Source organism: Tinamus guttatus, unplaced genomic scaffold (genome assembly GCF_059628265.1).
Source record: "Tinamus guttatus ecotype Peru unplaced genomic scaffold, ASM5962826v1 Tinamus_guttatus_pri_ptg000079l, whole genome shotgun sequence".
NCBI classification, from domain to species: Eukaryota; Metazoa; Chordata; class Aves; order Tinamiformes; family Tinamidae; genus Tinamus; species Tinamus guttatus.
Genome location: NW_028288613.1, coordinates 3,629,953 through 3,653,963, shown reverse-complemented (window position 1 = coordinate 3,653,963; position 24,011 = coordinate 3,629,953). Strand labels below are relative to the sequence as shown.

Below are 24,011 nucleotides of genomic sequence, written 5' to 3'. Positions count from 1 at the left end.
TGCTGGGGCTCAGGGCCCATTGAGAAGGAAAGGTGGGATTCCTGCAAGGGGAACCTTGAGCACCAAGTGCTTGTGGTTAGTTCCTCATTGTGCCGTGTGGCAGGCATGCGTGCAATGAGCAGGCCTGGCAAGGGGGAAATCCCACCTGTGTCTTTTCACATCATGGAGCAGTGCCTGTGCAAATGTGGTCTTTGGAGGGCCTTTGGAGAGGAAGGAAAGGGGCTGTCCTGTGCTTCCTTGCTTGGCATTCCTGTTCTCCTTCCCTTTCCCTCTTTCTGGAGCTTGCCTTTAGGTGCCTCCAGGAAAAGTGCACAGGCTCTCACAGGATGCATGTTTTTAGGGAGAAATTTCCTCACTAGTGTTTCAATTTCCTCTGCACCATCACCTTTCATCACTTTGCAGAACAGCCCACTGTAGCCAGTCATCTCTATGTTCTGCCTGGTCTCAAGATGATTTTGAGCTATTCCTGAAGTCTGAGATTGACTCTGCAGCCACCATGGCAGCCCCCGCTGGGACCCCCCAGTACTATGTCACCCATGCAGCTGGGTGCCAGGACAGAACATGGCTGGGTCCCTCCGTCCAAAGGTTCCTCACGAGTTCCTTTTCCTTCTTCTCTTGACAGATGCCTACGATACCAGCACTAATGCGCTTCCAGGGACGGTTCCTCCAGGTACGTCTGCTCTCTCCATACTTTGTGCACATGGCTTTGGGGATGGATTCCCAGCTAGTGCGGAGGGTGGCCATTTCCCTCTTCCTCACTAGAGCAGAGCCAGGACTTGGGTGGTCTTGGCCAACAGGCTGCCAGTCCTGCTGCTACAAGTGTAGGACAGTTCTAGATACCCCCACAAGAGAAGCCATGCGCATTTCAGAGGGTTTCCCATGGCTTTCCCCTCCTCCCTGTCCACAGGTGCCTCACTGACACTCGTAAACGGCAGGAATAGGTGCGAGGGACGCATCGAGATCTACTCCTATGTGGGCCAGGGCACCGTGTGTGATGACAGCTGGGACCTGACCGATGCACAGGTCGTGTGCAGGCAGCTGGGCTGTGGCTACGCGGTCTCTGCGCCCGGCAATGCCTACTTTGGGCAGGGCCGCGGCAACATTTACCTGGACGACGTGCAGTGCACGGGCAGGGAGGCCTCCCTGTTCCAGTGCCGGAGCGCGGGCTGGGGCGTCCACAACTGCCGGCACAGCGAAGACGCCGGTGTTGTCTGCTCAGGTACCAGTGCTCCCCCTTGCTGACTATGCGCACGCTGCACAGGGCTATGGCTGGAGGCCTCCCAGGAGACATGGCAGTCGTGGTCCCAGCATGTGGGCGGTTGCTCTGTGCTGGTGCCACTGGCAGAGTCCACCTGTCTCTGGGGAGCCAGAGGATGTCATGGTACCTGCTCATTCTGCCCATGGAGCCACCGTGCAGCCCTTGGAGATGCCGGTCCTGGTATTGGGCAGTGTGCTGCGTGCCTGTGCCCTAGTCCTGAGTTGGCTGCCACTCCAGACCCATCCCCGAAGGTGGGGACCTGGTGCTGAGCCTGACCAGGTCTCAGCTGGTGCCCAGAACCCAGTGGGAAGGGCAGGAGCCCACTGCCGCGAACTTCGAGCACCAGGGAGCGTGGTTAGTTCCTTGTTGTGCCGTGTGGCAGCTCTGCATGCAATGAGCAGGCTTGGCGAGTGTGGGAATCTCACCCGTGCCTTTTCACATCATGGAGCAGCCCCTGTGCAAATGTGGTCTTTGGAGGGCATTGAAAAAGCGAAGGGGCCATCTTGTGCTTCCGTGCTGGGCATTCCTGCTCTCCTTCCCTTTCCCTCTTTCTGGAGCATGCTCTGCTGCCTGCGTGGCCCCTTTAGGCTGACTCCAGGAAAAGTGCACCGTCTCCCACAGGATGCATGTTTTTAGGGAGAAATTTCCTCACTAGGGTTTCAATTTCCTCTGCACCATCACCTTTCATCACTTTGCAGAACAGCCCACTGTAGCCAGTCATCTCTATGTTCTGCCTGATCTCAAGATGATTTTGAGCTATTCCTGAAGTCCGAGATTGACTCTGCAGCCACCATGGCAGCCCCCGCTGGGACCCCCAGTACCATGTCACCCATGCAACTGGGTGCCAGGACAGAACATGGCTGGGTCCCTCCGTCCAAAGGTTCCTCACGAGCTCCTTTTCCTTCTTCTCTTGACAGCTGCCTACGATACCAGCACTACTGCGCTTCCAGGGCTGGTTCCTCCAGGTATTTCTGCTCTCTCCATACTTTGTGCACATGGCTTTGGGGATGGATTCCCAGCTAGTGCGGAGGGTGGCCATTTCCCTCTTCCTCACTAGAGCAGAGCCAGGACTTGGGTGGTCTTGGCCAACAGGCCGCCAGTCCTGCTGCCACAAGTGCAGGACAGTTCTAGATACCCCTGCGAGAGCATTGAAGCTCTTTTGGGGTGTAGGTCCTACAAGGGCAACAGTGAGAGAGTTGTTATGCTGTCTTTTATACCAGCCTCTTTTCTTAGCAACAGTAAATAAGAATGCAATGCCCATTTTATTCTGCCAGCATATTGCATATCTGTGGGCAAAACATGCAAGTCTTCTCTTAGAATTCTCATTTCTACCCCTCTCCACCAAAATTCTCTTGTCATTCATATTCTGAAGCATCAGTCTGCTACCGCCATAGTCATAGAGTGGGAAAAGTATGTCTTCTTGAAAAAAATAGCTCCTCATGACTGTTTAATTCTCTTTTTGTATTACAGGTACCACAAGTCCAAGCCTTGGCGTAACGGGTGAAGGTAATCTTCATAATTTTTAAATAACTTATGAATACCATATTTCTTCCTTTCTACGTTAAACTCTACCATTAAATATTTTTTGAAGTATCAGTCAGCAAAAAATAAAAATGGAGAAATACGGCGAAAAGATTCTGATTTGGAGAATATGCCATGTGCAAATACTGTCCAATGCTCTAAAGGAGGGAGAGTCTGGAGTGAGGCCATCTAGATGTTTCTGAGCTCTTCCTGAAGTCTGAGTTTTGCTCTGCGCCCAAAATAGCAGCCCCATTTGAGATCCTCAGTGCCGTGTCTCCCATGCAGCTGGGTGCCGTGAGAGAACATGGTCAGGTCCCTTCATCAAAGGCTCCTCACCAACTCCTTTTTCTTCCTCTCTTGACAGCTGCCTACCAGACCACCACTGACAGATATCCAGTGACAGTTTTTCCAGGTATGTTTGCCCTCCCTGTGCTTTGTGCACGAGACTTTGGGGCTGGATTCCCGGCTAGCACGGATGGTGACCATTTGCCTTTTCCTCACTAGAGAAGAGACAGGACTTGGGCAGCCTTGTCCACCAGGCCGTCGGTTCTCCTGCCACAAGTGCAGAACGGTTCCAAGCACCCCTGTGAGTGAACCCACCCGTGTGCCTGCCTGTCTCTGGGCATTGGTGCATTCACCATGGTGTCTGCCATCTCTGCCCATGGAATCACTGTAGTTCCATGGGCATACATGGAGCCCAGGTGCCCTGGGATTGGCCCAAAGAGATGCCAATCTCAGGTTTGGGCAGTGCTCTACTGCCAGTGACAAAGTCCTGAGGCAGCTGCTGCTCTGTGCCCAGCCCCAAAGGCACAAGAGCCAGCACTGAGTCCTACTGGGTTTGCTGGGGCTCAGGGCCCATTGAGAAGGAAAGGTGGGATTCCTGCAAGGGGAACCTCGAGCACCAAGTGCTTGTGGTTAGTTCCTCATTGTGCCGTGTGGCAGGCATCCGTGCAATGAGCAGGCCTGGCAAGGGGGAAATCCCACCTGTGTCTTTTCACATCATGGAGAAGTCCCTGTGCAAATGTGGTCTTTGGAGGGCCTTTGGAGAGGAAGGAAAGGGGCTGTCCTGTGCTTCCTTGCTTGGCATTCCTGCTCTCCTTCCCTTTCCCTCTTTCTGGAGCTTGCCTTTAGGTGCCTCCAGGAAAAGTGCACAGGCTCTCACAGGATGCATGTTTTTAGGGAGAAATTTCCTCACTAGGGTTTCAATTTCCTCTGCACCATGACCTTTCATCACTTTGCAGAACAGCCCACTGTAGCCAGTCATCTCTATGTTCTGCCTGGTCTCAAGATGATTTTGAGCTATTCCTGAAGTCTGAGATTGACTCTGCAGCCACCATGGCAGCCCCTGCTGGGACCCCCAGTACCATGTCACCCATGCAGCTGGGTGCCAGGACAGAACATGGCTGGGTCCCTCCATCCAAAGGTTCCTCACGAGTTCCTTTTCCTTCTTCTCTTGACAGATGCCTACGATGCCAGCACTACTGCGCTTCCAGGGACGGTTCCTCCAGGTACATCTGCTCTCTCCATACTTTGTGCACATGGCTTTGGGGATGGATTCCCAGCTAGTGCGGAGGGTGGCCATTTCCCTCTTCCTCACTAGAGCAGAGCCAGGACTTGGGTGGTCTTGGCCAACAGGCTGCCAGTCCTGCTGCTACAAGTGTAGGACAGTGCTAGATACCCCCACAAGAGAAGCCATGCGCGTTTCAGAGGGTTTCCCATGGCTTTCCCCTCCTCCCTGTCCACAGGTGCCTCACTGACACTCGTAAACGGCAGGAATAGGTGCGAGGGACGCATCGAGATCTACTCCTATGTGGGCCAGGGCACCGTGTGTGATGACAGCTGGGACCTGACCGATGCCCAGGTCGTGTGCAGGCAGCTGGGCTGTGGCTACGCGGTCTCTGCGCCCGGCAATGCCTACTTTGGGCAGGGCCGCGGCAACATTTACCTGGACGACGTGCAGTGCACGGGCAGGGAGGCCTCCCTGTTCCAGTGCCGGAGCGCGGGCTGGGGCGTCCACAACTGCCGGCACAGCGAAGACGCCGGTGTTGTCTGCTCAGGTACCAGTGCTCCCCCTTGCTGACTATGCGCACGCTGCACAGGGCTATGGCTGGAGGCCTCCCAGGAGACATGGCAGTCGTGGTCCCAGCATGTGGGCGGTTGCTCTGTGCTGGTGCCACTGGCAGAGTCCACCTGTCTCTGGGGAGCCAGAGGATGTCATGGTACCTGCTCATTCTGCCCATGGAGCCACCGTGCAGCCCTTGGAGATGCCGGTCCTGGTATTGGGCAGTGTGCTGCGTGCCTGTGCCCTAGTCCTGAGTTGGCTGCCACTCCAGACCCATCCCCGAAGGTGGGGACCTGGTGCTGAGCCTGACCAGGTCTCAGCTGGTGCCCAGAACCCAGTGGGAAGGGCAGGAGCCCACTGCCGCGAACTTCGAGCACCAGGGAGCGTGGTTAGTTCCTTGTTGTGCCGTGTGGCAGCTCTGCATGCAATGAGCAGGCTTGGCGAGTGTGGGAATCTCACCCGTGCCTTTTCACATCATGGAGCAGCCCCTGTGCAAATGTGGTCTTTGGAGGGCATTGAAAAAGCGAAGGGGCCATCTTGTGCTTCCGTGCTGGGCATTCCTGCTCTCCTTCCCTTTCCCTCTTTCTGGAGCATGCTCTGCTGCCTGCGTGGGCCCTTTAGGCTGACTCCAGGAAAAGTGCACCGTCTCCCACAGGATGCATGTTTTTAGGGAGAAATTTCCTCACTAGGGTTTCAATTTCCTCTGCACCATCACCTTTCATCACTTTGCAGAACAGCCCACTGTAGCCAGTCATCTCTATGTTCTGCCTGATCTCAAGATGATTTTGAGCTATTCCTGAAGTCCGAGATTGACTCTGCAGCCACCATGGCAGCCCCCGCTGGGACCCCCAGTACCATGTCACCCATGCAACTGGGTGCCAGGACAGAACATGGCTGGGTCCCTCCGTCCAAAGGTTCCTCACGAGCTCCTTTTCCTTCTTCTCTTGACAGCTGCCTACGATACCAGCACTACTGCGCTTCCAGGGCTGGTTCCTCCAGGTACATCTGCTCTCTCCATACTTTGTGCACATGGCTTTGGGGATGGATTCCCAGCTAGTGCGGAGGGTGGCCATTTCCCTCTTCCTCACTAGAGCAGAGCCAGGACTTGGGTGGTCTTGGCCAACAGGCCGCCAGTCCTGCTGCCACAAGTGCAGGACAGTTCTAGATACCCCTGCGAGAGCATTGAAGCTCTTTTGGGGTGTAGGTCCTACAAGGGCAACAGTGAGAGAGTTGTTATGCTGTCTTTTATACCAGCCTCTTTTCTTAGCAACAGTAAATAAGAATGCAATGCCCATTTTATTCTGCCAGCATATTGCATATCTGTGGGCAAAACATGCAAGTCTTCTCTTAGAATTCTCATTTCTACCCCTCTCCACCAAAATTCTCTTGTCATTCATATTCTGAAGCATCAGTCTGCTACCGCCATAGTCATAGAGTGGGAAAAGTATGTCTTCTTGAAAAAAATAGCTCCTCATGACTGTTTAATTCTCTTTTTGTATTACAGGTACCACAAGTCCAAGCCTTGGGGTAACGGGTGAAGGTAATCTTCATAATTTTTAAATAACTTATGAATACCATATTTCTTCCTTTCTACGTTAAACTCTACCATTAAATATTTTTTGAAGTATCAGTCAGCAAAAAATAAAAATGGAGACATACGGGGAAAAGATTCTGATTTGGAGAATATGCCATGTCCAAATACTGTCCAATGCTCTAAAGGAGGGAGAGTCTGGAGTGAGGCCATCTAGATGTTTCTGAGCTCTTCCTGAAGTCTGAGTTTTGCTCTGCGCCCAAAATAGCAGCCCCATTTGAGATCCTCAGTGCCGTGTCTCCCATGCAGCTGGGTGCCGTGAGAGAACATGGTCAGGTCCCTTCATCAAAGGCTCCTCACCAACTCCTTTTTCTTCCTCTCTTGACAGCTGCCTACCAGACCACCACTGACAGATATCCAGTGACAGTTTTTCCAGGTATGTTTGCCCTCCCTGTGCTTTGTGCACGAGACTTTGGGGCTGGATTCCCGGCTAGCACGGATGGTGACCATTTGCCTTTTCCTCACTAGAGAAGAGACAGGACTTGGGCAGCCTTGTCCACCAGGCCGTCAGTTCTCCTGCCACAAGTGCAGAACGGTTCCAAGCACCCCTGTGAGTGAACCCACCCGTGTGCCTGCCTGTCTCTGGGCATTGGTGCATTCACCATGGTGTCTGCCATCTCTGCCCATGGAATCACTGTAGTTCCATGGGCATACATGGAGCCCAGGTGCCCTGGGATTGGCCCAAAGAGATGCCAATCTCAGGTTTGGGCAGTGCTCTACTGCCAGTGACAAAGTCCTGAGGCAGCTGCTGCTCTGTGCCCAGCCCCAAAGGCACAGAGCCAGCACTGTGTCCTGCTGGGTTTGCTGGGGCTCAGGGCCCATTGAGAAGGAAAGGTGGGATTCCTGCAAGGGGAACCTCGAGCACCAAGTGCTTGTGGTTAGTTCCTCATTGTGCCGTGTGGCAGGCATGAGTGCAATGAGCAGGCCTGGCAAGGGGGAAATCCCACCTGTGTCTTTTCACATCATGGAGCAGTGCCTGTGCAAATGTGGTCTTTGGAGGGCCTTTGGAGAGGAAGGAAAGGGGCTGTCCTGTGCTTCCTTGCTTGGCATTCCTGCTCTCCTTCCCTTTCCCTCTTTCTGGAGCTTGCCTTTAGGTGCCTCCAGGAAAAGTGCACAGGCTCTCACAGGATGCATGTTTTTAGGGAGAAATTTCCTCACTAGGGTTTCAATTTCCTCTGCACCATGACCTTTCATCACTTTGCAGAACAGCCCACTGTAGCCAGTCATCTCTATGTTCTGCCTGGTCTCAAGATGATTTTGAGCTATTCCTGAAGTCTGAGATTGACTCTGCAGCCACCATGGCAGCCCCTGCTGGGACCCCCAGGACCATGTCACCCATGCAGCTGGGTGCCAGGACAGAACATGACTGGGCCCCTCCATCCAAAGGTTCCTCACGAGTTCCTTTTCCTTCTTCTCTTGACAGATGCCTACGATGCCAGCACTACTGCGCTTCCAGGGACGGTTCCTCCAGGTACATCTGCTCTCTCCATACTTTGTGCACATGGCTTTGGGGATGAATTCCCAGCTAGTGCGGAGGGTGGCCATTTCCCTCTTCCTCACTAGAGCAGAGCCAGGACTTGGGTGGTCTTGGCCAACAGGCTGCCAGTCCTGCTGCTACAAGTGTAGGACAGTTCTAGATACCCCTGCAGGAGAAGCCATGCGCGTTTCAGAGGGTTTCCCATGGCTTTCCCCTCCTCCCTGTCCACAGGTGCCTCACTGACACTCGTAAACGGCAGGAATAGGTGCGAGGGACGCATCGAGATCTACTCCTATGTGGGCCAGGGCACCGTGTGTGACGACAGCTGGGACCTGACCGATGCCCAGGTCGTGTGCAGGCAGCTGGGCTGTGGCTACGCGGTCTCTGCGCCCGGCAATGCCTACTTTGGGCAGGGCCGCGGCAACATTTACCTGGACGACGTGCAGTGCACGGGCAGGGAGGCCTCCCTGTTCCAGTGCCGGAGCGCGGGCTGGGGCGTCCACAACTGCCGGCACAGCGAAGACGCCGGTGTTGTCTGCTCAGGTACCAGTGCTCCCCCTTGCTGACTATGCGCACGCTGCACAGGGCTATGGCTGGAGGCCTCCCAGGAGACATGGCAGTCGTGGTCCCAGCATGTGGGCGGTTGCTCTGTGCTGGTGCCACTGGCAGAGTCCACCTGTCTCTGGGGAGCCAGAGGATGTCATGGTACCTGCTCATTCTGCCCATGGAGCCACCATGCAGCCCTTGGAGATGCCGGTCCTGGTATTGGGCAGTGTGCTGCGTGCCTGTGCCCTAGTCCTGAGTTGGCTGCCACTCCAGACCCATCCCCGAAGGTGGGGACCTGGTGCTGAGCCTGACCAGGTCTCAGCTGGTGCCCAGAACCCAGTGGGAAGGGCAGGAGCCCACTGCCGCGAACTTCGAGCACCAGGGAGCGTGGTTAGTTCCTTGTTGTGCCGTGTGGCAGCCATGCATGCAATGAGCAGGCTTGGCGAGTGTGGGAATCTCACCCGTGCCTTTTCACATCATGGAGCAGCCCCTGTGCAAATGTGGTCTTTGGAGGGCATTGAAAAAGCGAAGGGGCCATCTTGTGCTTCCGTGCTGGGCATTCCTGCTCTCCTTCCCTTTCCCTCTTTCTGGAGCATGCTCTGCTGCCTGCGTGGCCCCTTTAGGCTGACTCCAGGAAAAGTGCACCGTCTCCCACAGGATGCATGTTTTTAGGGAGAAATTTCCTCACTAGGGTTTCAATTTCCTCTGCACCATCACCTTTCATCACTTTGCAGAACAGCCCACTGTAGCCAGTCATCTCTATGTTCTGCCTGATCTCAAGATGATTTTGAGCTATTCCTGAAGTCCGAGATTGACTCTGCAGCCACCATGGCAGCCCCCGCTGGGACCCCCAGTACCATGTCACCCATGCAACTGGGTGCCAGGACAGAACATGGCTGGGTCCCTCCGTCCAAAGGTTCCTCACGAGCTCCTTTTCCTTCTTCTCTTGACAGCTGCCTACGATACCAGCACTACTGCGCTTCCAGGGCTGGTTCCTCCAGGTACATCTGCTCTCTCCATACTTTGTGCACATGGCTTTGGGGATGGATTCCCAGCTAGTGCGGAGGGTGGCCATTTCCCTCTTCCTCACTAGAGCAGAGCCAGGACTTGGGTGGTCTTGGCCAACAGGCCGCCAGTCCTGCTGCCACAAGTGCAGGACAGTTCTAGATACCCCTGCGAGAGCATTGAAGCTCTTTTGGGGTGTAGGTCCTACAAGGGCAACAGTGAGAGAGTTGTTATGCTGTCTTTTATACCAGCCTCTTTTCTTAGCAACAGTAAATAAGAATGCAATGCCCATTTTATTCTGCCAGCATATTGCATATCTGTGGGCAAAACATGCAAGTCTTCTCTTAGAATTCTCATTTCTACCCCTCTCCACCAAAATTCTCTTGTCATTCATATTCTGAAGCATCAGTCTGCTACCGCCATAGTCATAGAGTGGGAAAAGTATGTCTTCTTGAAAAAAATAGCTCCTCATGACTGTTTAATTCTCTTTTTGTATTACAGGTACCACAAGTCCAAGCCTTGGGGTAACGGGTGAAGGTAATCTTCATAATTTTTAAATAACTTATGAATACCATATTTCTTCCTTTCTACGTTAAACTCTACCATTAAATATTTTTTGAAGTATCAGTCAGCAAAAAATAAAAATGGAGAAATACGGCGAAAAGATTCTGATTTGGAGAATATGCCATGTCCAAATACTGTCCAATGCTCTAAAGGAGGGAGAGTCTGGAGTGAGGCCATCTAGATGTTTCTGAGCTCTTCCTGAAGTCTGAGTTTTGCTCTGCGCCCAAAATAGCAGCCCCATTTGAGATCCTCAGTGCCGTGTCTCCCATGCAGCTGGGTGCCGTGAGAGAACATGGTCAGGCCCCTTCATCAAAGGCTCCTCACCAACTCCTTTTTCTTCCTCTCTTGACAGCTGCCTACCAGACCACCACTGACAGATATCCAGTGACAGTTTTTCCAGGTATGTTTGCCCTCCCTGTGCTTTGTGCACGAGACTTTGGGGCTGGATTCCCGGCTAGCACGGATGGTGACCATTTGCCTTTTCCTCACTAGAGAAGAGACAGGACTTGGGCAGCCTTGTCCACCAGGCCGTCAGTTCTCCTGCCACAAGTGCAGAACGGTTCCAAGCACCCCTGTGGGTGAACCCACCCGTGTGCCTGCCTGTCTCTGGGCATTGGTGCATTCACCATGGTGTCTGCCATCTCTGCCCATGGAATCACTGTAGTTCCATGGGCATACATGGAGCCCATGTGCCCTGGGATTGGCCCAAAGAGATGCCAATCTCAGGTTTGGGCAGTGCTCTACTGCCAGTGACAAAGTCCTGAGGCAGCTGCTGCTCTGTGCCCAGCCCCAAAGGCACAGAGCCAGCACTGTGTCCTGCTGGGTTTGCTGGGGCTCAGGACCCACTGAGAAGGAAAGGTGGGATTCCTGCAAGGGGAACCTCGAGCAGCAAGCGTTTGTGGTTAGTTCCTCATTGTGCCGTGTGGCAGGCATGCGTGCAATGAGCAGGCCTGGCAAGGGGGAAATCCCACCTGTGTCTTTTCACATCATGGAGCAGTGCCTGTGCAAATGTGGTCTTTGGAGGGCCTTTGGAGAGGAAGGAAAGGGGCTGTCCTGTGCTTCCTTGCTTGGCATTCCTGTTCTCCTTCCCTTTCCCTCTTTCTGGAGCTTGCCTTTAGGTGCCTCCAGGAAAAGTGCACAGGCTCTCACAGGATGCATGTTTTTAGGGAGAAATTTCCTCACTAGGGTTTCAATTTCCTCTGCACCATGACCTTTCATCACTTTGCAGAACAGCCCACTGTAGCCAGTCATCTCTATGTTCTGCCTGGTCTCAAGATGATTTTGAGCTATTCCTGAAGTCTGAGATTGACTCTGCAGCCACCATGGCAGCCCCTGCTGGGACCCCCAGTACCATGTCACGCATGCGGATGGGTGCCAGGACAGAACATGGCTGGGTCCCTCCGTCCAAAGGTTCCTCACGAGTTCCTTTTCCTTCTTCTCTTGACAGATGCCTACGATGCCAGCACTACTGCGCTTCCAGGGACGGTTCCTCCAGGTACATCTGCTCTCTCCATACTTTGTGCACATGGCTTTGGGGATGGATTCCCAGCTAGTGCGGAGGGTGGCCATTTCCCTCTTCCTCACTAGAGCAGAGCCAGGACTTGGGTGGTCTTGGCCAACAGGCTGCCAGTCCTGCTGCTACAAGTGTAGGACAGTGCTAGATACCCCCGCGAGAGAAGCCATGCGCATTTCAGAGGGTTTCCCATGGCTTTCCCCTCCTCACTGTCCACAGGTGCCTCACTGACACTCGTAAACGGCAGGAATAGGTGCGAGGGACGCATCGAGATCTACTCCTATGTGGGCCAGGGCACCGTGTGTGACGACAGCTGGGACCTGACCGATGCCCAGGTCGTGTGCAGGCAGCTGGGCTGTGGCTACGCCGTCTCCGCGCCCGGCAATGCCTACTTTGGGCAGGGCCGCGGCAACATTTACCTGGACGACGTGCAGTGCACGGGCAGGGAGGCCTCCCTGTTCCAGTGCCGGAGCGCGGGCTGGGGCGTCCACAACTGCCGGCACAGCGAAGACGCCGGTGTTGTCTGCTCAGGTACCAGTGCTCCCCCTTGCTGACTATGCGCACGCTGCACAGGGCTATGGCTGGAGGCCTCCCAGGAGACATGGCAGTCGTGGTCCCAGCATGTGGGCGGTTGCTCTGTGCTGGTGCCACTGGCAGAGTCCACCTGTCTCTGGGGAGCCAGAGGATGTCATGGTACCTGCTCATTCTGCCCATGGAGCCACCGTGCAGCCCTTGGAGATGCCGGTCCTGGTATTGGGCAGTGTGCTGCGTGCCTGTGCCCTAGTCCTGAGTTGGCTGCCACTCCAGACCCATCCCCGAAGGTGGGGACCTGGTGCTGAGCCTGACCAGGTCTCAGCTGGTGCCCAGAACCCAGTGGGAAGGGCAGGAGCCCACTGCCGCGAACTTCGAGCACCAGGGAGCGTGGTTAGTTCCTTGTTGTGCCGTGTGGCAGCCATGCATGCAATGAGCAGGCTTGGCGAGTGTGGGAATCTCACCCGTGCCTTTTCACATCATGGAGCAGCCCCTGTGCAAATGTGGTCTTTGGAGGGCATTGAAAAAGCGAAGGGGCCATCTTGTGCTTCCGTGCTGGGCATTCCTGCTCTCCTTCCCTTTCCCTCTTTCTGGAGCATGCTCTGCTGCCTGCGTGGCCCCGTTAGGCTGACTCCAGGAAAAGTGCACCGTCTCCCACAGGATGCATGTTTTTAGGGAGAAATTTCCTCACTAGGGTTTCAATTTCCTCTGCACCATGACCTTTCATCACTTTGCAGAACAGCCCACTGTAGCCAGTCATCTCTATGTTCTGCCTGATCTCAAGATGATTTTGAGCTATTCCTGAAGTCCGAGATTGACTCTGCAGCCACCATGGCAGCCCCCGCTGGGACCCCCCAGTACCATGTCACCCATGCAACTGGGTGCCAGGACAGAACATGGCTGGGTCCCTCCGTCCAAAGGTTCCTCACGAGCTCCTTTTCCTTCTTCTCTTGACAGCTGCCTACGATACCAGCACTACTGCGCTTCCAGGGCTGGTTCCTCCAGGTACATCTGCTCTCTCCATACTTTGTGCACATGGCTTTGGGGATGGATTCCCAGCTAGTGTGGAGGGTGGCCATTTCCCTCTTCCTCACTAGAGCAGAGCCAGGACTTGGGTGGTCTTGGCCAACAGGCCGCCAGTCCTGCTGCCACAAGTGCAGGACAGTTCTAGATACCCCTGCGAGAGCATTGAAGCTCTTTTGGGGTGTAGGTCCTACAAGGGCAACAGTGAGAGAGTTGTTATGCTGTCTTTTATACCAGCCTCTTTTCTTAGCAACAGTAAATAAGAATGCAATGCCCATTTTATTCTGCCAGCATATTGCATATCTGTGGGCAAAACATGCAAGTCTTCTCTTAGAATTCTCATTTCTACCCCTCTCCACCAAAATTCTCTTGTCATTCATATTCTGAAGCATCAGTCTGCTACCGCCATAGTCATAGAGTGGGAAAAGTATGTCTTCTTGAAAAAAATAGCTCCTCATGACTGTTTAATTCTCTTTTTGTATTACAGGTACCACAAGTCCAAGCCTTGGGGTAACGGGTGAAGGTAATCTTCATAATTTTTAAATAACTTATGAATACCATATTTCTTCCTTTCTACGTTAAACTCTACCATTAAATATTTTTTGAAGTATCAGTCAGCAAAAAATAAAAATGGAGACATACGGGGAAAAGATTCTGATTTGGAGAATATGCCATGTCCAAATACTGTCCAATGCTCTAAAGGAGGGAGAGTCTGGAGTGAGGCCATCTAGATGTTTCTGAGCTCTTCCTGAAGTCTGAGTTTTGCTCTGCGGCAAAATAGCAGCCCCATTTGAGATCCTCAGTGCCGTGTCTCCCATGCAGCTGGGTGCCATGAGAGAACATGGTCAGGCCCCTTCATCAAAGGCTCCTCACCAACTCCTTTTTCTTCCTCTCTTGACAGCTGCCTACCAGACCACCACTGACAGATATCCAGGGACAGTTTTTCCAGGTATGTTTGCCCTCCCTGTGCTTTGTGCACGAGACTTTGGGGCTGGATTCCCGGCTAGCACGGATGGTGACCATTTGCCTTTTCCTCACTAGAGAAGAGACAGGACTTGGGCAGCCTTGTCCACCAGGCCGTCAGTTCTCCTGCCACAAGTGCAGAACGGTTCCAAGCACCCCTGTGAGTGAACCCACCCGTGTGCCTGCCTGTCTCTGGGCATTGGTGCATTCACCATGGTGTCTGCCATCTCTGCCCATGGAATCACTGTAGTTCCATGGGCATACATGGAGCCCATGTGCCCTGGGATTGGCCCAAAGAGATGCCAATCTCAGGTTTGGGCAGTGCTCTACTGCCAGTGACAAAGTCCTGAGGCAGCTGCTGCTCTGTGCCCAGCCTCAAAGGCACAGAGCCAGCACTGTGTCCTGCTGGGTTTGCTGGGGCTCAGGACCCATTGAGAAGGAAAGGTGGGATTCCTGCAAGGGGAACCTCGAGCACCAAGTGCTTGTGGTTAGTTCCTCATTGTGCCGTGTGGCAGGCATGCGTGCAATGAGCAGGCCTGGCAAGGGGGAAATCCCACCTGTGTCTTTTCACATCATGGAGCAGTGCCTGTGCAAATGTGGTCTTTGGAGGGCCTTTGGAGAGGAAGGAAAGGGGCTGTCCTGTGCTTCCTTGCTTGGCATTCCTGTTCTCCTTCCCTTTCCCTCTTTCTGGAGCTTGCCTTTAGGTGCCTCCAGGAAAAGTGCACAGGCTCTCACAGGATGCATGTTTTTAGGGAGAAATTTCCTCACTAGTGTTTCAATTTCCTCTGCACCATGACCTTTCATCACTTTGCAGAACAGCCCACTGTAGCCAGTCATCTCTATGTTCTGCCTGGTCTCAAGATGATTTTGAGCTATTCCTGAAGTCTGAGATTGACTCTGCAGCCACCATGGCAGCCCCCGCTGGGACCCCCCAGTACTATGTCACCCATGCAGCTGGGTGCCAGGACAGAACATGGCTGGGTCCCTCCGTCTAAAGGTTCCTCACGAGTTCCTTTTCCTTCTTCTCTTGACAGCTGCCTACGATACCAGCACTACTGCGCTTCCAGGGCTGGTTCCTCCAGGTACATCTGCTCTCTCCATACTTTGTGCACATGGCTTTGGGGATGGATTCCCAGCTAGTGTGGAGGGTGGCCATTTCCCTCTTCCTCACTAGAGCAGAGCCAGGACTTGGGTGGTCTTGGCCAACAGGCCGCCAGTCCTGCTGCCACAAGTGCAGGACAGTTCTAGATACCCCTGCGAGAGCATTGAAGCTCTTTTGGGGTGTAGGTCCTACAAGGGCAACAGTGAGAGAGTTGTTATGCTGTCTTTTATACCAGCCTCTTTTCTTAGCAACAGTAAATAAGAATGCAATGCCCATTTTATTCTGCCAGCATATTGCATATCTGTGGGCAAAACATGCAAGTCTTCTCTTAGAATTCTCATTTCTACCCCTCTCCACCAAAATTCTCTTGTCATTCATATTCTGAAGCATCAGTCTGCTACCGCCATAGTCATAGAGTGGGAAAAGTATGTCTTCTTGAAAAAAATAGCTCCTCATGACTGTTTAATTCTCTTTTTGTATTACAGGTACCACAAGTCCAAGCCTTGGGGTAACGGGTGAAGGTAATCTTCATAATTTTTAAATAACTTATGAATACCATATTTCTTCCTTTCTACGTTAAACTCTACCATTAAATATTTTTTGAAGTATCAGTCAGCAAAAAATAAAAATGGAGAAATACGGGGAAAAGATTCTGATTTGGAGAATATGCCATGTCCAAATACTGTCCAATGCTCTAAAGGAGGGAGAGTCTGGAGTGAGGCCATCTAGATGTTTCTGAGCTCTTCCTGAAGTCTGAGTTTTGCTCTGCGGCAAAATAGCAGCCCCATTTGAGATCCTCAGTGCCGTGTCTCCCATGCAGCTGGGTGCCATGAGAGAACATGGTCAGGCCCCTTCATCAAAGGCTCCTCACCAACTCCTTTTTCTTCCTCTCTTGACAGCTGCCTACCAGACCACCACTGACAGATATCCAGGGACAGTTTTTCCAGGTATGTTTGCCCTCCCTGTGCTTTGTGCACGAGACTTTGGGGCTGGATTCCCGGCTAGCACGGATGGTGACCATTTGCCTTTTCCTCACTAGAGAAGAGACAGGACTTGGGCAGCCTTGTCCACCAGGCCGTCAGTTCTCCTGCCACAAGTGCAGAACGGTTCCAAGCACCCCTGTGAGTGAACCCACCCGTGTGCCTGCCTGTCTCTGGGCATTGGTGCATTCACCATGGTGTCTGCCATCTCTGCCCATGGAATCACTGTAGTTCCATGGGCATACATGGAGCCCATGTGCCCTGGGATTGGCCCAAAGAGATGCCAATCTCAGGTTTGGGCAGTGCTCTACTGCCAGTGACAAAGTCCTGAGGCAGCTGCTGCTCTGTGCCCAGCCTCAAAGGCACAGAGCCAGCACTGTGTCCTGCTGGGTTTGCTGGGGCTCAGGACCCATTGAGAAGGAAAGGTGGGATTCCTGCAAGGGGAACCTCGAGCACCAAGTGCTTGTGGTTAGTTCCTCATTGTGCCGTGTGGCAGGCATGCGTGCAATGAGCAGGCCTGGCAAGGGGGAAATCCCACCTGTGTCTTTTCACATCATGGAGCAGTGCCTGTGCAAATGTGGTCTTTGGAGGGCCTTTGGAGAGGAAGGAAAGGGGCTGTCCTGTGCTTCCTTGCTTGGCATTCCTGTTCTCCTTCCCTTTCCCTCTTTCTGGAGCTTGCCTTTAGGTGCCTCCAGGAAAAGTGCACAGGCTCTCACAGGATGCATGTTTTTAGGGAGAAATTTCCTCACTAGTGTTTCAATTTCCTCTGCACCATGACCTTTCATCACTTTGCAGAACAGCCCACTGTAGCCAGTCATCTCTATGTTCTGCCTGGTCTCAAGACGATTTTGAGCTATTCCTGAAGTCTGAGATTGACTCTGCAGCCACCATGGCAGCCCCCGCTGGGACCCCCCAGTACTATGTCACCCATGCAGCTGGGTGCCAGGACAGAACATGGCTGGGTCCCTCCGTCTAAAGGTTCCTCACGAGTTCCTTTTCCTTCTTCTCTTGACAGATGCCTACGATACCAGCACTACTGCGCTTCCAGGGACGGTTCCTCCAGGTACGTCTGCTCTCTCCATACTTTGTGCACATGGCTTTGGGGATGGATTCCCAGCTAGTGCGGAGAGTGGCCATTTCCCTCTTCCTCACTAGAGCAGAGCCAGGACTTGGGTGGTCTTGGCCAACAGGCTGCCAGTCCTGCTGCTACAAGTGTAGGACAGTGCTAGATACCCCCACAAGAGAAGACATGCGCGTTTCAGAGGGTTTCCCATGGCTTTCCCCTCCTCCCTGTCCACAGGTGCCTCACTGACACTCGTAAACGGCAGGAATAGGTGCGAGGGACGCATCGAGATCTACTCCTATGTGGGCCAGGGCACCGTGTGTGATGACAGCTGGGACCTGACCGATGCCCAGGTCGTGTGCAGGCAGCTGGGCTGTGGCTACGCCGTCTCCGCGCCCGGCAATGCCTACTTTGGGCAGGGCCGCGGCAACATTTACCTGGACGACGTGCAGTGCACGGGCAGGGAGGCCTCCCTGTTCCAGTGCCGGAGCGCGGGCTGGGGCGTCCACAACTGCCTGCACAGCGAAGACGCCGGTGTTGTCTGCTCAGGTACCAGTGCTCCTCCTTCCTAACAACCCATACATTTTTATAGATTTTTCACTTATTTTTCGTATATTACGATCTGTTAGAAGTTTATGTTTTTCTGTGAGGTCAACTTGAAAACGCTTGCTGACCCCACCAGTTGCTGCAGTGCTGCAGCACTGCAGTGACAGGGCAGCACAGCAGTCCCTAGTGCTGGGGTAAAGCCTTTTAATGTTCCTGGAATCCACTTGTTCTTCATATTGTTTTTTTCTTCATCTGTTAACAGATGCAATTTACACTACTTATGCTCCCCCAGCATTCTTGACTACTCCAGGTATGTTTGCATTCTTCATCTTTTCTATAGACTGCTTTTGAGTTGTACTAGTTACTAGTTTTTACTCTGAGGTTTTCATTTTCATATTTCTATGGAGACAGAAATAGTCATCAACCATACTAGCAGGTTAAATTGTCCATATTGCTTCTTTATGACTTTGTGATTCTCCTGCCTGAGATCTATTTTAGGAAGAAATAGTTTTTGTCGGAAGTCTTTTTCCTCTTTTTCTCTGGACTTTATGCTATTTGTCCCAAACTTTCTATTTTTTTCTTGCCTGAAGCCTGCCAAATGCAAGGGAGCAAGCAAGAGTTGGATTTCTCTGACTAACTCTTCTCTCTCTGTATAGTCATTTGCTCAGAGAAAAAAAAAAAAACTAACATTTTCACACCTATATCCTTTTCTCTTTCTTTATTTTTATCTTTTTTTTTTCAGCCAGAAAATATTTTTGTGGTGGCTTACTTTTGAATTCTTCTGGAACACTTCAGAGCCCTTTTTATCCTTCAAATTATTATGATAAGGCAGACTGTCTGTGGGAAATACAAGTAGCAAGTAACTTCCTTGTTGTTCTCACATTTAGAAGTGTTCAGTAAGTAAAATTCTTGTTGCTTGGGTAATAAATGGGACAAAAATTTCAACTGCAAGCACATTTCCTAACCACATTTTTAATTCTTCCAAGTGAATAAGAAAGATTACCTGGAAATTGTCTGAGTGCGGTATCTTAGTTTACTGCTTGTTCAGCATTTACAAACTGGAGTTTATAAAGCATGTTTTATTGTATATTCATGTTAATCTCTCAGGTTTCAAGGTGGATGCCAGAACAGCTACATTGAAATCTATGATGGGCCACCCAATACTTCTCCCCTGCTTGGAAGAGTTTGTTCTGGTTCTTATGTTACATATACATCATCCTCAAATCTCATGACTGTTAGATTTCGCAGTAATGCCAGATATTCAAGCAAGCGTTTTTTCGCTGAATATCACTCTATTCCAGCAGACGATAATACCAGTAAGTCCCCATTCAGTTTATAATATTTTCTGTATTAAGTATTTGTTAATGTTAGTGAATGATTTCACATAGATGACATTCCTACTTGAATTTAATAACTGATTATTAACGAGTAATTTCCAGACAATATATTTTTTTGCATTTTAAGACCTTCAGATACCAAACTAATTGTTTTTAGACATTTTCTATAATTGACAGCCTAAATTCACCTTTCTTCTCATCACAACATTATTCTTTTTTTTTCCACTCTTATGGCCAGTTTTTCACAGAATCATATTAATACTGATGAGAAAGACCTGGAGGTCTCCTAGTCCAGCCACTCAAAGTGGGGCTTCTCCCAACATTAGATCCTACTTGCCATGAATTTATCTAGAAATCCTCTAAGTAAGTGTGGTTGCACACTTCTCTGGGTGACCTAATCCAGTAGTGTCCTGCAATCCTCGTAAAGAAGTTTAATCTGGTTTATCTGCACTCAGGACTTTTCAAGGGACAAATTGTGGACATCAATCTGTGTTATATCTTCTGCTGTCACATTTAGCTCCATTTTGTTTGTATTTGCCCTTTAAGTGCCTGTGTGCTACCAGTAGCTGCTCTCGCCAAATACTTATCTCTACTAAAGGACAAACTCTCTTGCGGTTCATGACATGGAGCTATGTCAAGGCATTCAGGGAACCATCATGAAGATGTTCCTAGATCCCCTCCTGTACAAATAGTGCTTTTCTCTAAATCCTTTTTATTAGTATTCAGGAAAAACTCTCACTTCTTAGCGTTTTTTACATGAGTCGTGATACAGGATTGAGTTCTCAGCAAAGGCCTGTTGCAGTCTAACTAATTTTGCCAAAAGAGTGACTGTACATTAGTTGAAGTTTGTCAGAGCTTAATGCTTGTTTATGTCTAAGCATACAGTATGGAAATAAGTGGTTTTCTTATTAATCTGCCCTCCCCAAATGGTAGTAGCTGTTGTATTTGGCAATGTTGAAATATCTAAGCATTATCAAGTACCCAAATTCATTATTAATTCGTATTTTCTTCACTAGCCCTTGTGTGCTTGCCAACCTACATGCATGTAGTTGTAAAGAGAGCCTTTCTCCAGGCACAAGGCTACTCTGTGGAAAACGTCATCTTATCTAATGGTTTCTGCAGACCAACAATTACTTCAAGCCAGGTTATATTCAACATTCCATACAATGGCTGTGGCACACAAAGACAGGTTAGTGTCATGTATTTTGGAGCTCTGTCCAAGTAAGGGAAACTTAAGGGACATTTGGAAAATGATCATGCATTGCATGGGGCATTGGAGTCCATAGGGATTCAAAACACAGAAAAGAAGAATGTGTTTCTGAAAGCTAAATTCTTTAAACATTCCTAACTTAAAATTTCTCGTCCTTGACAGTAATATGCATAACCATTTCATAGTGATGTTCTAGAGAACAAACTGTAGGATGGAGTTGAGTGAACAACTCCATCCAGGATGCTTAGGTTAAATTTGGCATGTTTTTTTTCTAACTAGTACCAGAATCTGGTGCGTACATAGTTTATATGTATTTTACATTATAGTGCACAATGTGCACAATATGAACAAGACTATATGCAATAATTCTGCCTTCATGTGATGTGTCAAACAGAGTGACAACGAAACAATAACCTATTCCAACGTGATAAAAGTGGCTGCTTCTGGTTACATAATTAAGAGGGAAAAGGATCTTAACTTGCACATCAACTGCAAAATGCTTCAGAACACCTGGGTGCAAGTAATGTATATTGCCAATGACATTATTAACGTCAGTGAAACTCAGTATGGCAGATACAACGTGAACATTTCATTCTACAATTCGTCCTCTTTCCTGTGGCCAGTGTATGACTCTCCATACTATGTTGACCTGAACCAGAATTTGTTCCTTCAAGCTTCCCTTCAAAGTTCTGACCCAAATCTGGTGTTGTTTCTGGACACATGTGTGGCATCACCTAATCCTAATGATTTTACGACTCTGACCTATGATTTAATCAGAAGAGGGTAAGAACTTTATTAATGATGGTTTAAAACTTTTTTTTTAATGCATGGTTCTCAGAGTGCTTCATTTCTGAAAGAGATAAATTAGGGCCAATGTACATTCTCAGTATGTATGTAGTTTTAAGAAAGTTGCTTTGGAGAAAAATCTTGCTTAAAATAACTATGACAATAGAAAAGCCATTCAGAACTTGAAGGCAAGCACCAAGGTTTCATCCAAGGAGGCGGTGTAAAGACTGAGAAATAAATTTCTGACATAGATAGATGATGCTCTGAACTGTTAGGGAGTCTACTTTTCCGTACCTTAGGATTAGTGTTTTGCAAGTATTTTCATGAAGCACCAGTACTGGAGTACAAAATATTCCGTTCAAAAAGAAGGTAAGATCCTTAGCATTTTCTTGCTATTCTGAAAGCCTAAAATGTTTTGATTGAATAAAAATGTGCCATTTCATCTGAAATGAAACTGTTCTTGAATTCTTGCAAGGCATGCAAAAGTGACAGGAGATAGCAACACAATCATGTAGCTATAGCCCTTTTTTTCCAGTAATGGAAGGTCCATTTTAATTTATCTTCTGGCTGTGCTTGGTAAGATTTGAAGCTCTCTGCCTCCTGCAAGAGAGTCCACGTAATTTACATTAGCAAGATAGGAGTGTAGGAACCTCACCACTAGACTGGAAGGTTTTTGCTTGTGTCACACTAAAGAACTGAAGCAATTTCTCCTTGGCAGATGAATGTCTTCCCAGAACTACTAGTGATTTACAGTTAATCCTGCTTACAAGTACTTTGCTGTGTTATGGAATTTCAGTGTTGTGCACTTTGCTTTGGTACAAATTGCTACCAGTATTTCTTTTTGTCTCTTATGTTTTCTTACTAAAAACACACATTTTTATAGCCTTTAGCGTTCTTGTATACACTACCTTGTTTTATGTTTGAACCTAAGGCACACTGCACATAGATACTGTAATAGTATTTCTATTCATGATACCTAACTTATGAATTTTATATGTTTCCAGGTGTGTTAAAGATCCCACCTTCTACTCTTACAACTCACCATACAGATACATCTCTCGCTTTACATTTAGTGCCTTTGAGTTTGTAAGGCAGCATCCATCAGTTTACCTGCAGTGTGAACTGGTGGTGTGCAGGTATGGGGACTACTCTTCCCGATGCTATCAAGGCTGTGTGAGTAGGTTCAAGAGGAACGTAGAAACTCCCGATGAAAAAGTGAATGTTGTTATTGGACCTATTCAGCTTTGGGAAGCAAACGCTGAGAACAGGAAAGCTAGTAAGTTTAAATAATTTCCTCTTGGATTTAATGTACAATACTGTATATTACTGTGATGGAAGATCTGTATATTACCATGCGTTTGCATGACAGTTTAGATATGAAATCTAGCTCTGATACATGCTTTTTCTGGTTTATTCACATCTCCACTATAATCCTTATAGCGAGTTGTTTTTTAGGTAATGATGTTTACAAGCTATTTCCTTTCTGTCATATTTTAGAACCATTATTTTCATCTTCATTTGTCTATGGCAATCAATCGAGTGCTGTAGGAAAAGAGATGTAACCTACCTCCCTGCAGGAACTATAATAACTTTTCAAAGCTGGCTGTGCATGATTTGTATGTCTTCTATCTATAAATGACCAATTTCTAGGTCCTCTTGAGAATGTCCTATAGCTGGTGTTACTACTGCCAGAAAACAGCATTGAATGGTCTTAGTGTGTAATCACTGTTAGTTGCTGTTTATTTTCTTGCTTTCTTGGCTATTTTCTACACTTGTTTTACATACCTACAGAATCATTTGTAAAACCATGTCCTGTAGAGCAGTTTATTCTCTGATCAAATCTACATTGCAACACTGTAATTCAGTGTCGCAATACTGATATTTTTGGGGAATAGCTAGATGGAGAAGCAAGCACAAACAACTCTGTCTCTCCCTCTCTCTGTGCACAGAGCTGGACTCTGACCTCCATGAGAACAGGGCATCTCTGGGTGCCACCCCTGTGTCCACTGCCGGGTCTCCTGCTCCGCTTGCTCTGGCCACCGTGGCTCTGGTGGCAGCTGCTGTCCTCGCCATGGGTGGGTTTCTGCTGAGGCGTAAGCTGAAGGAGCCCATTCCCTACCAGATCATGTGAGAGGTGGGAAAGCACCTGCAGCTGCCTGAGGCTGAGGTTTTTTGCCAGTCATTTTTGGTTGTGCCACTTCAGGATTTGGATTTGTAATGTGTGCTCCCAATGACAACAGCAGCACTTAGTCACTGTTTTACGAATGCGTTGCAACAAAATACCACCCTCTGTTAGAATGAACTGAATTTATAAAGAGTCTGGCTTTAAAGTCTCTCAGTCCAAATATGTATCCAGGCTAAGGAAAGTTTGATTCTCCCATCCCAAAATCCAAATAAGCTGCTATCTTCTGCTATCTTCAATGCTGTAATTTCACAGCAGTTCAGTTAAGTTCCCACTTTGAATATCCATCTGAGGAGACTGACTGACTTCCCTGACTGAAGAAAGAACTGATTTCTTTTGATACTATGCAGATGAAACACCTGTGTGGCACCAAGAACTGTTCCAGAGAGTAGTCCAAGGAAAATATTTTGTTTGGATGAAAATAATCCCAATAATCAGCTGCAAACAGAAATACACAGGGTTGCACATGTACTCCTGAACAATGTTTCTCTTTTTTTATTTTTTTTTTTTTTTGTTGGTGAGCATGGTTCTTCATATTTTGTGTTTTTATGAGAAAATATAGGCCATTTATAAGCTTTTGTATAAAGGATGAAATTCTGAATATAATCAAATCTGTTACATAAAAGTTTAATTAAAAAGCAGGAAAGGAAATATTTACAGAGTGGTAGTTCTTTTTGTGCATTTGCAAATTTGCCTGCTTATCTAAACTCCAAGCTAGCGCTTTATCACGATGGAGAATATGGTTTGTGAC

The 24,011-nt window shown here is 49.4% G+C and overlaps 2 protein-coding genes across 2 annotated transcripts in view; both read left to right on the top strand.

Annotated features, from left to right (window-relative positions):
- The window catches only part of LOC148595654 (scavenger receptor cysteine-rich domain-containing protein DMBT1-like), a 70,104-nt gene that overhangs the window by 1,864 nt on the left and 44,229 nt on the right, over window positions 1-24,011 (top strand). Inside the window, 8 exon segments of the mRNA XM_088520003.1 lie at window positions 908-1,219; window positions 1,510-1,612; window positions 2,729-2,751; window positions 3,144-3,191; window positions 4,525-4,854; window positions 8,141-8,458; window positions 11,757-12,074; window positions 17,437-17,748. Of these exon segments, the coding sequence (XP_088376129.1) occupies window positions 908-1,219; window positions 1,510-1,612; window positions 2,729-2,751; window positions 3,144-3,191; window positions 4,525-4,854; window positions 8,141-8,458; window positions 11,757-12,074; window positions 17,437-17,748 (1,764 nt within the window).
- LOC104566587 (scavenger receptor cysteine-rich domain-containing protein DMBT1) lies at window positions 18,481-23,209 on the top strand (the record flags this gene model as incomplete). The annotated part of the gene is made up of 6 exons (XM_010213390.2): window positions 18,481-18,641; window positions 18,853-19,061; window positions 20,099-20,271; window positions 20,687-21,075; window positions 22,083-22,354; window positions 23,028-23,209. Coding segments are annotated over 6 exons (1,386 nt in total), but the record flags the coding sequence as incomplete, so codon positions are not given.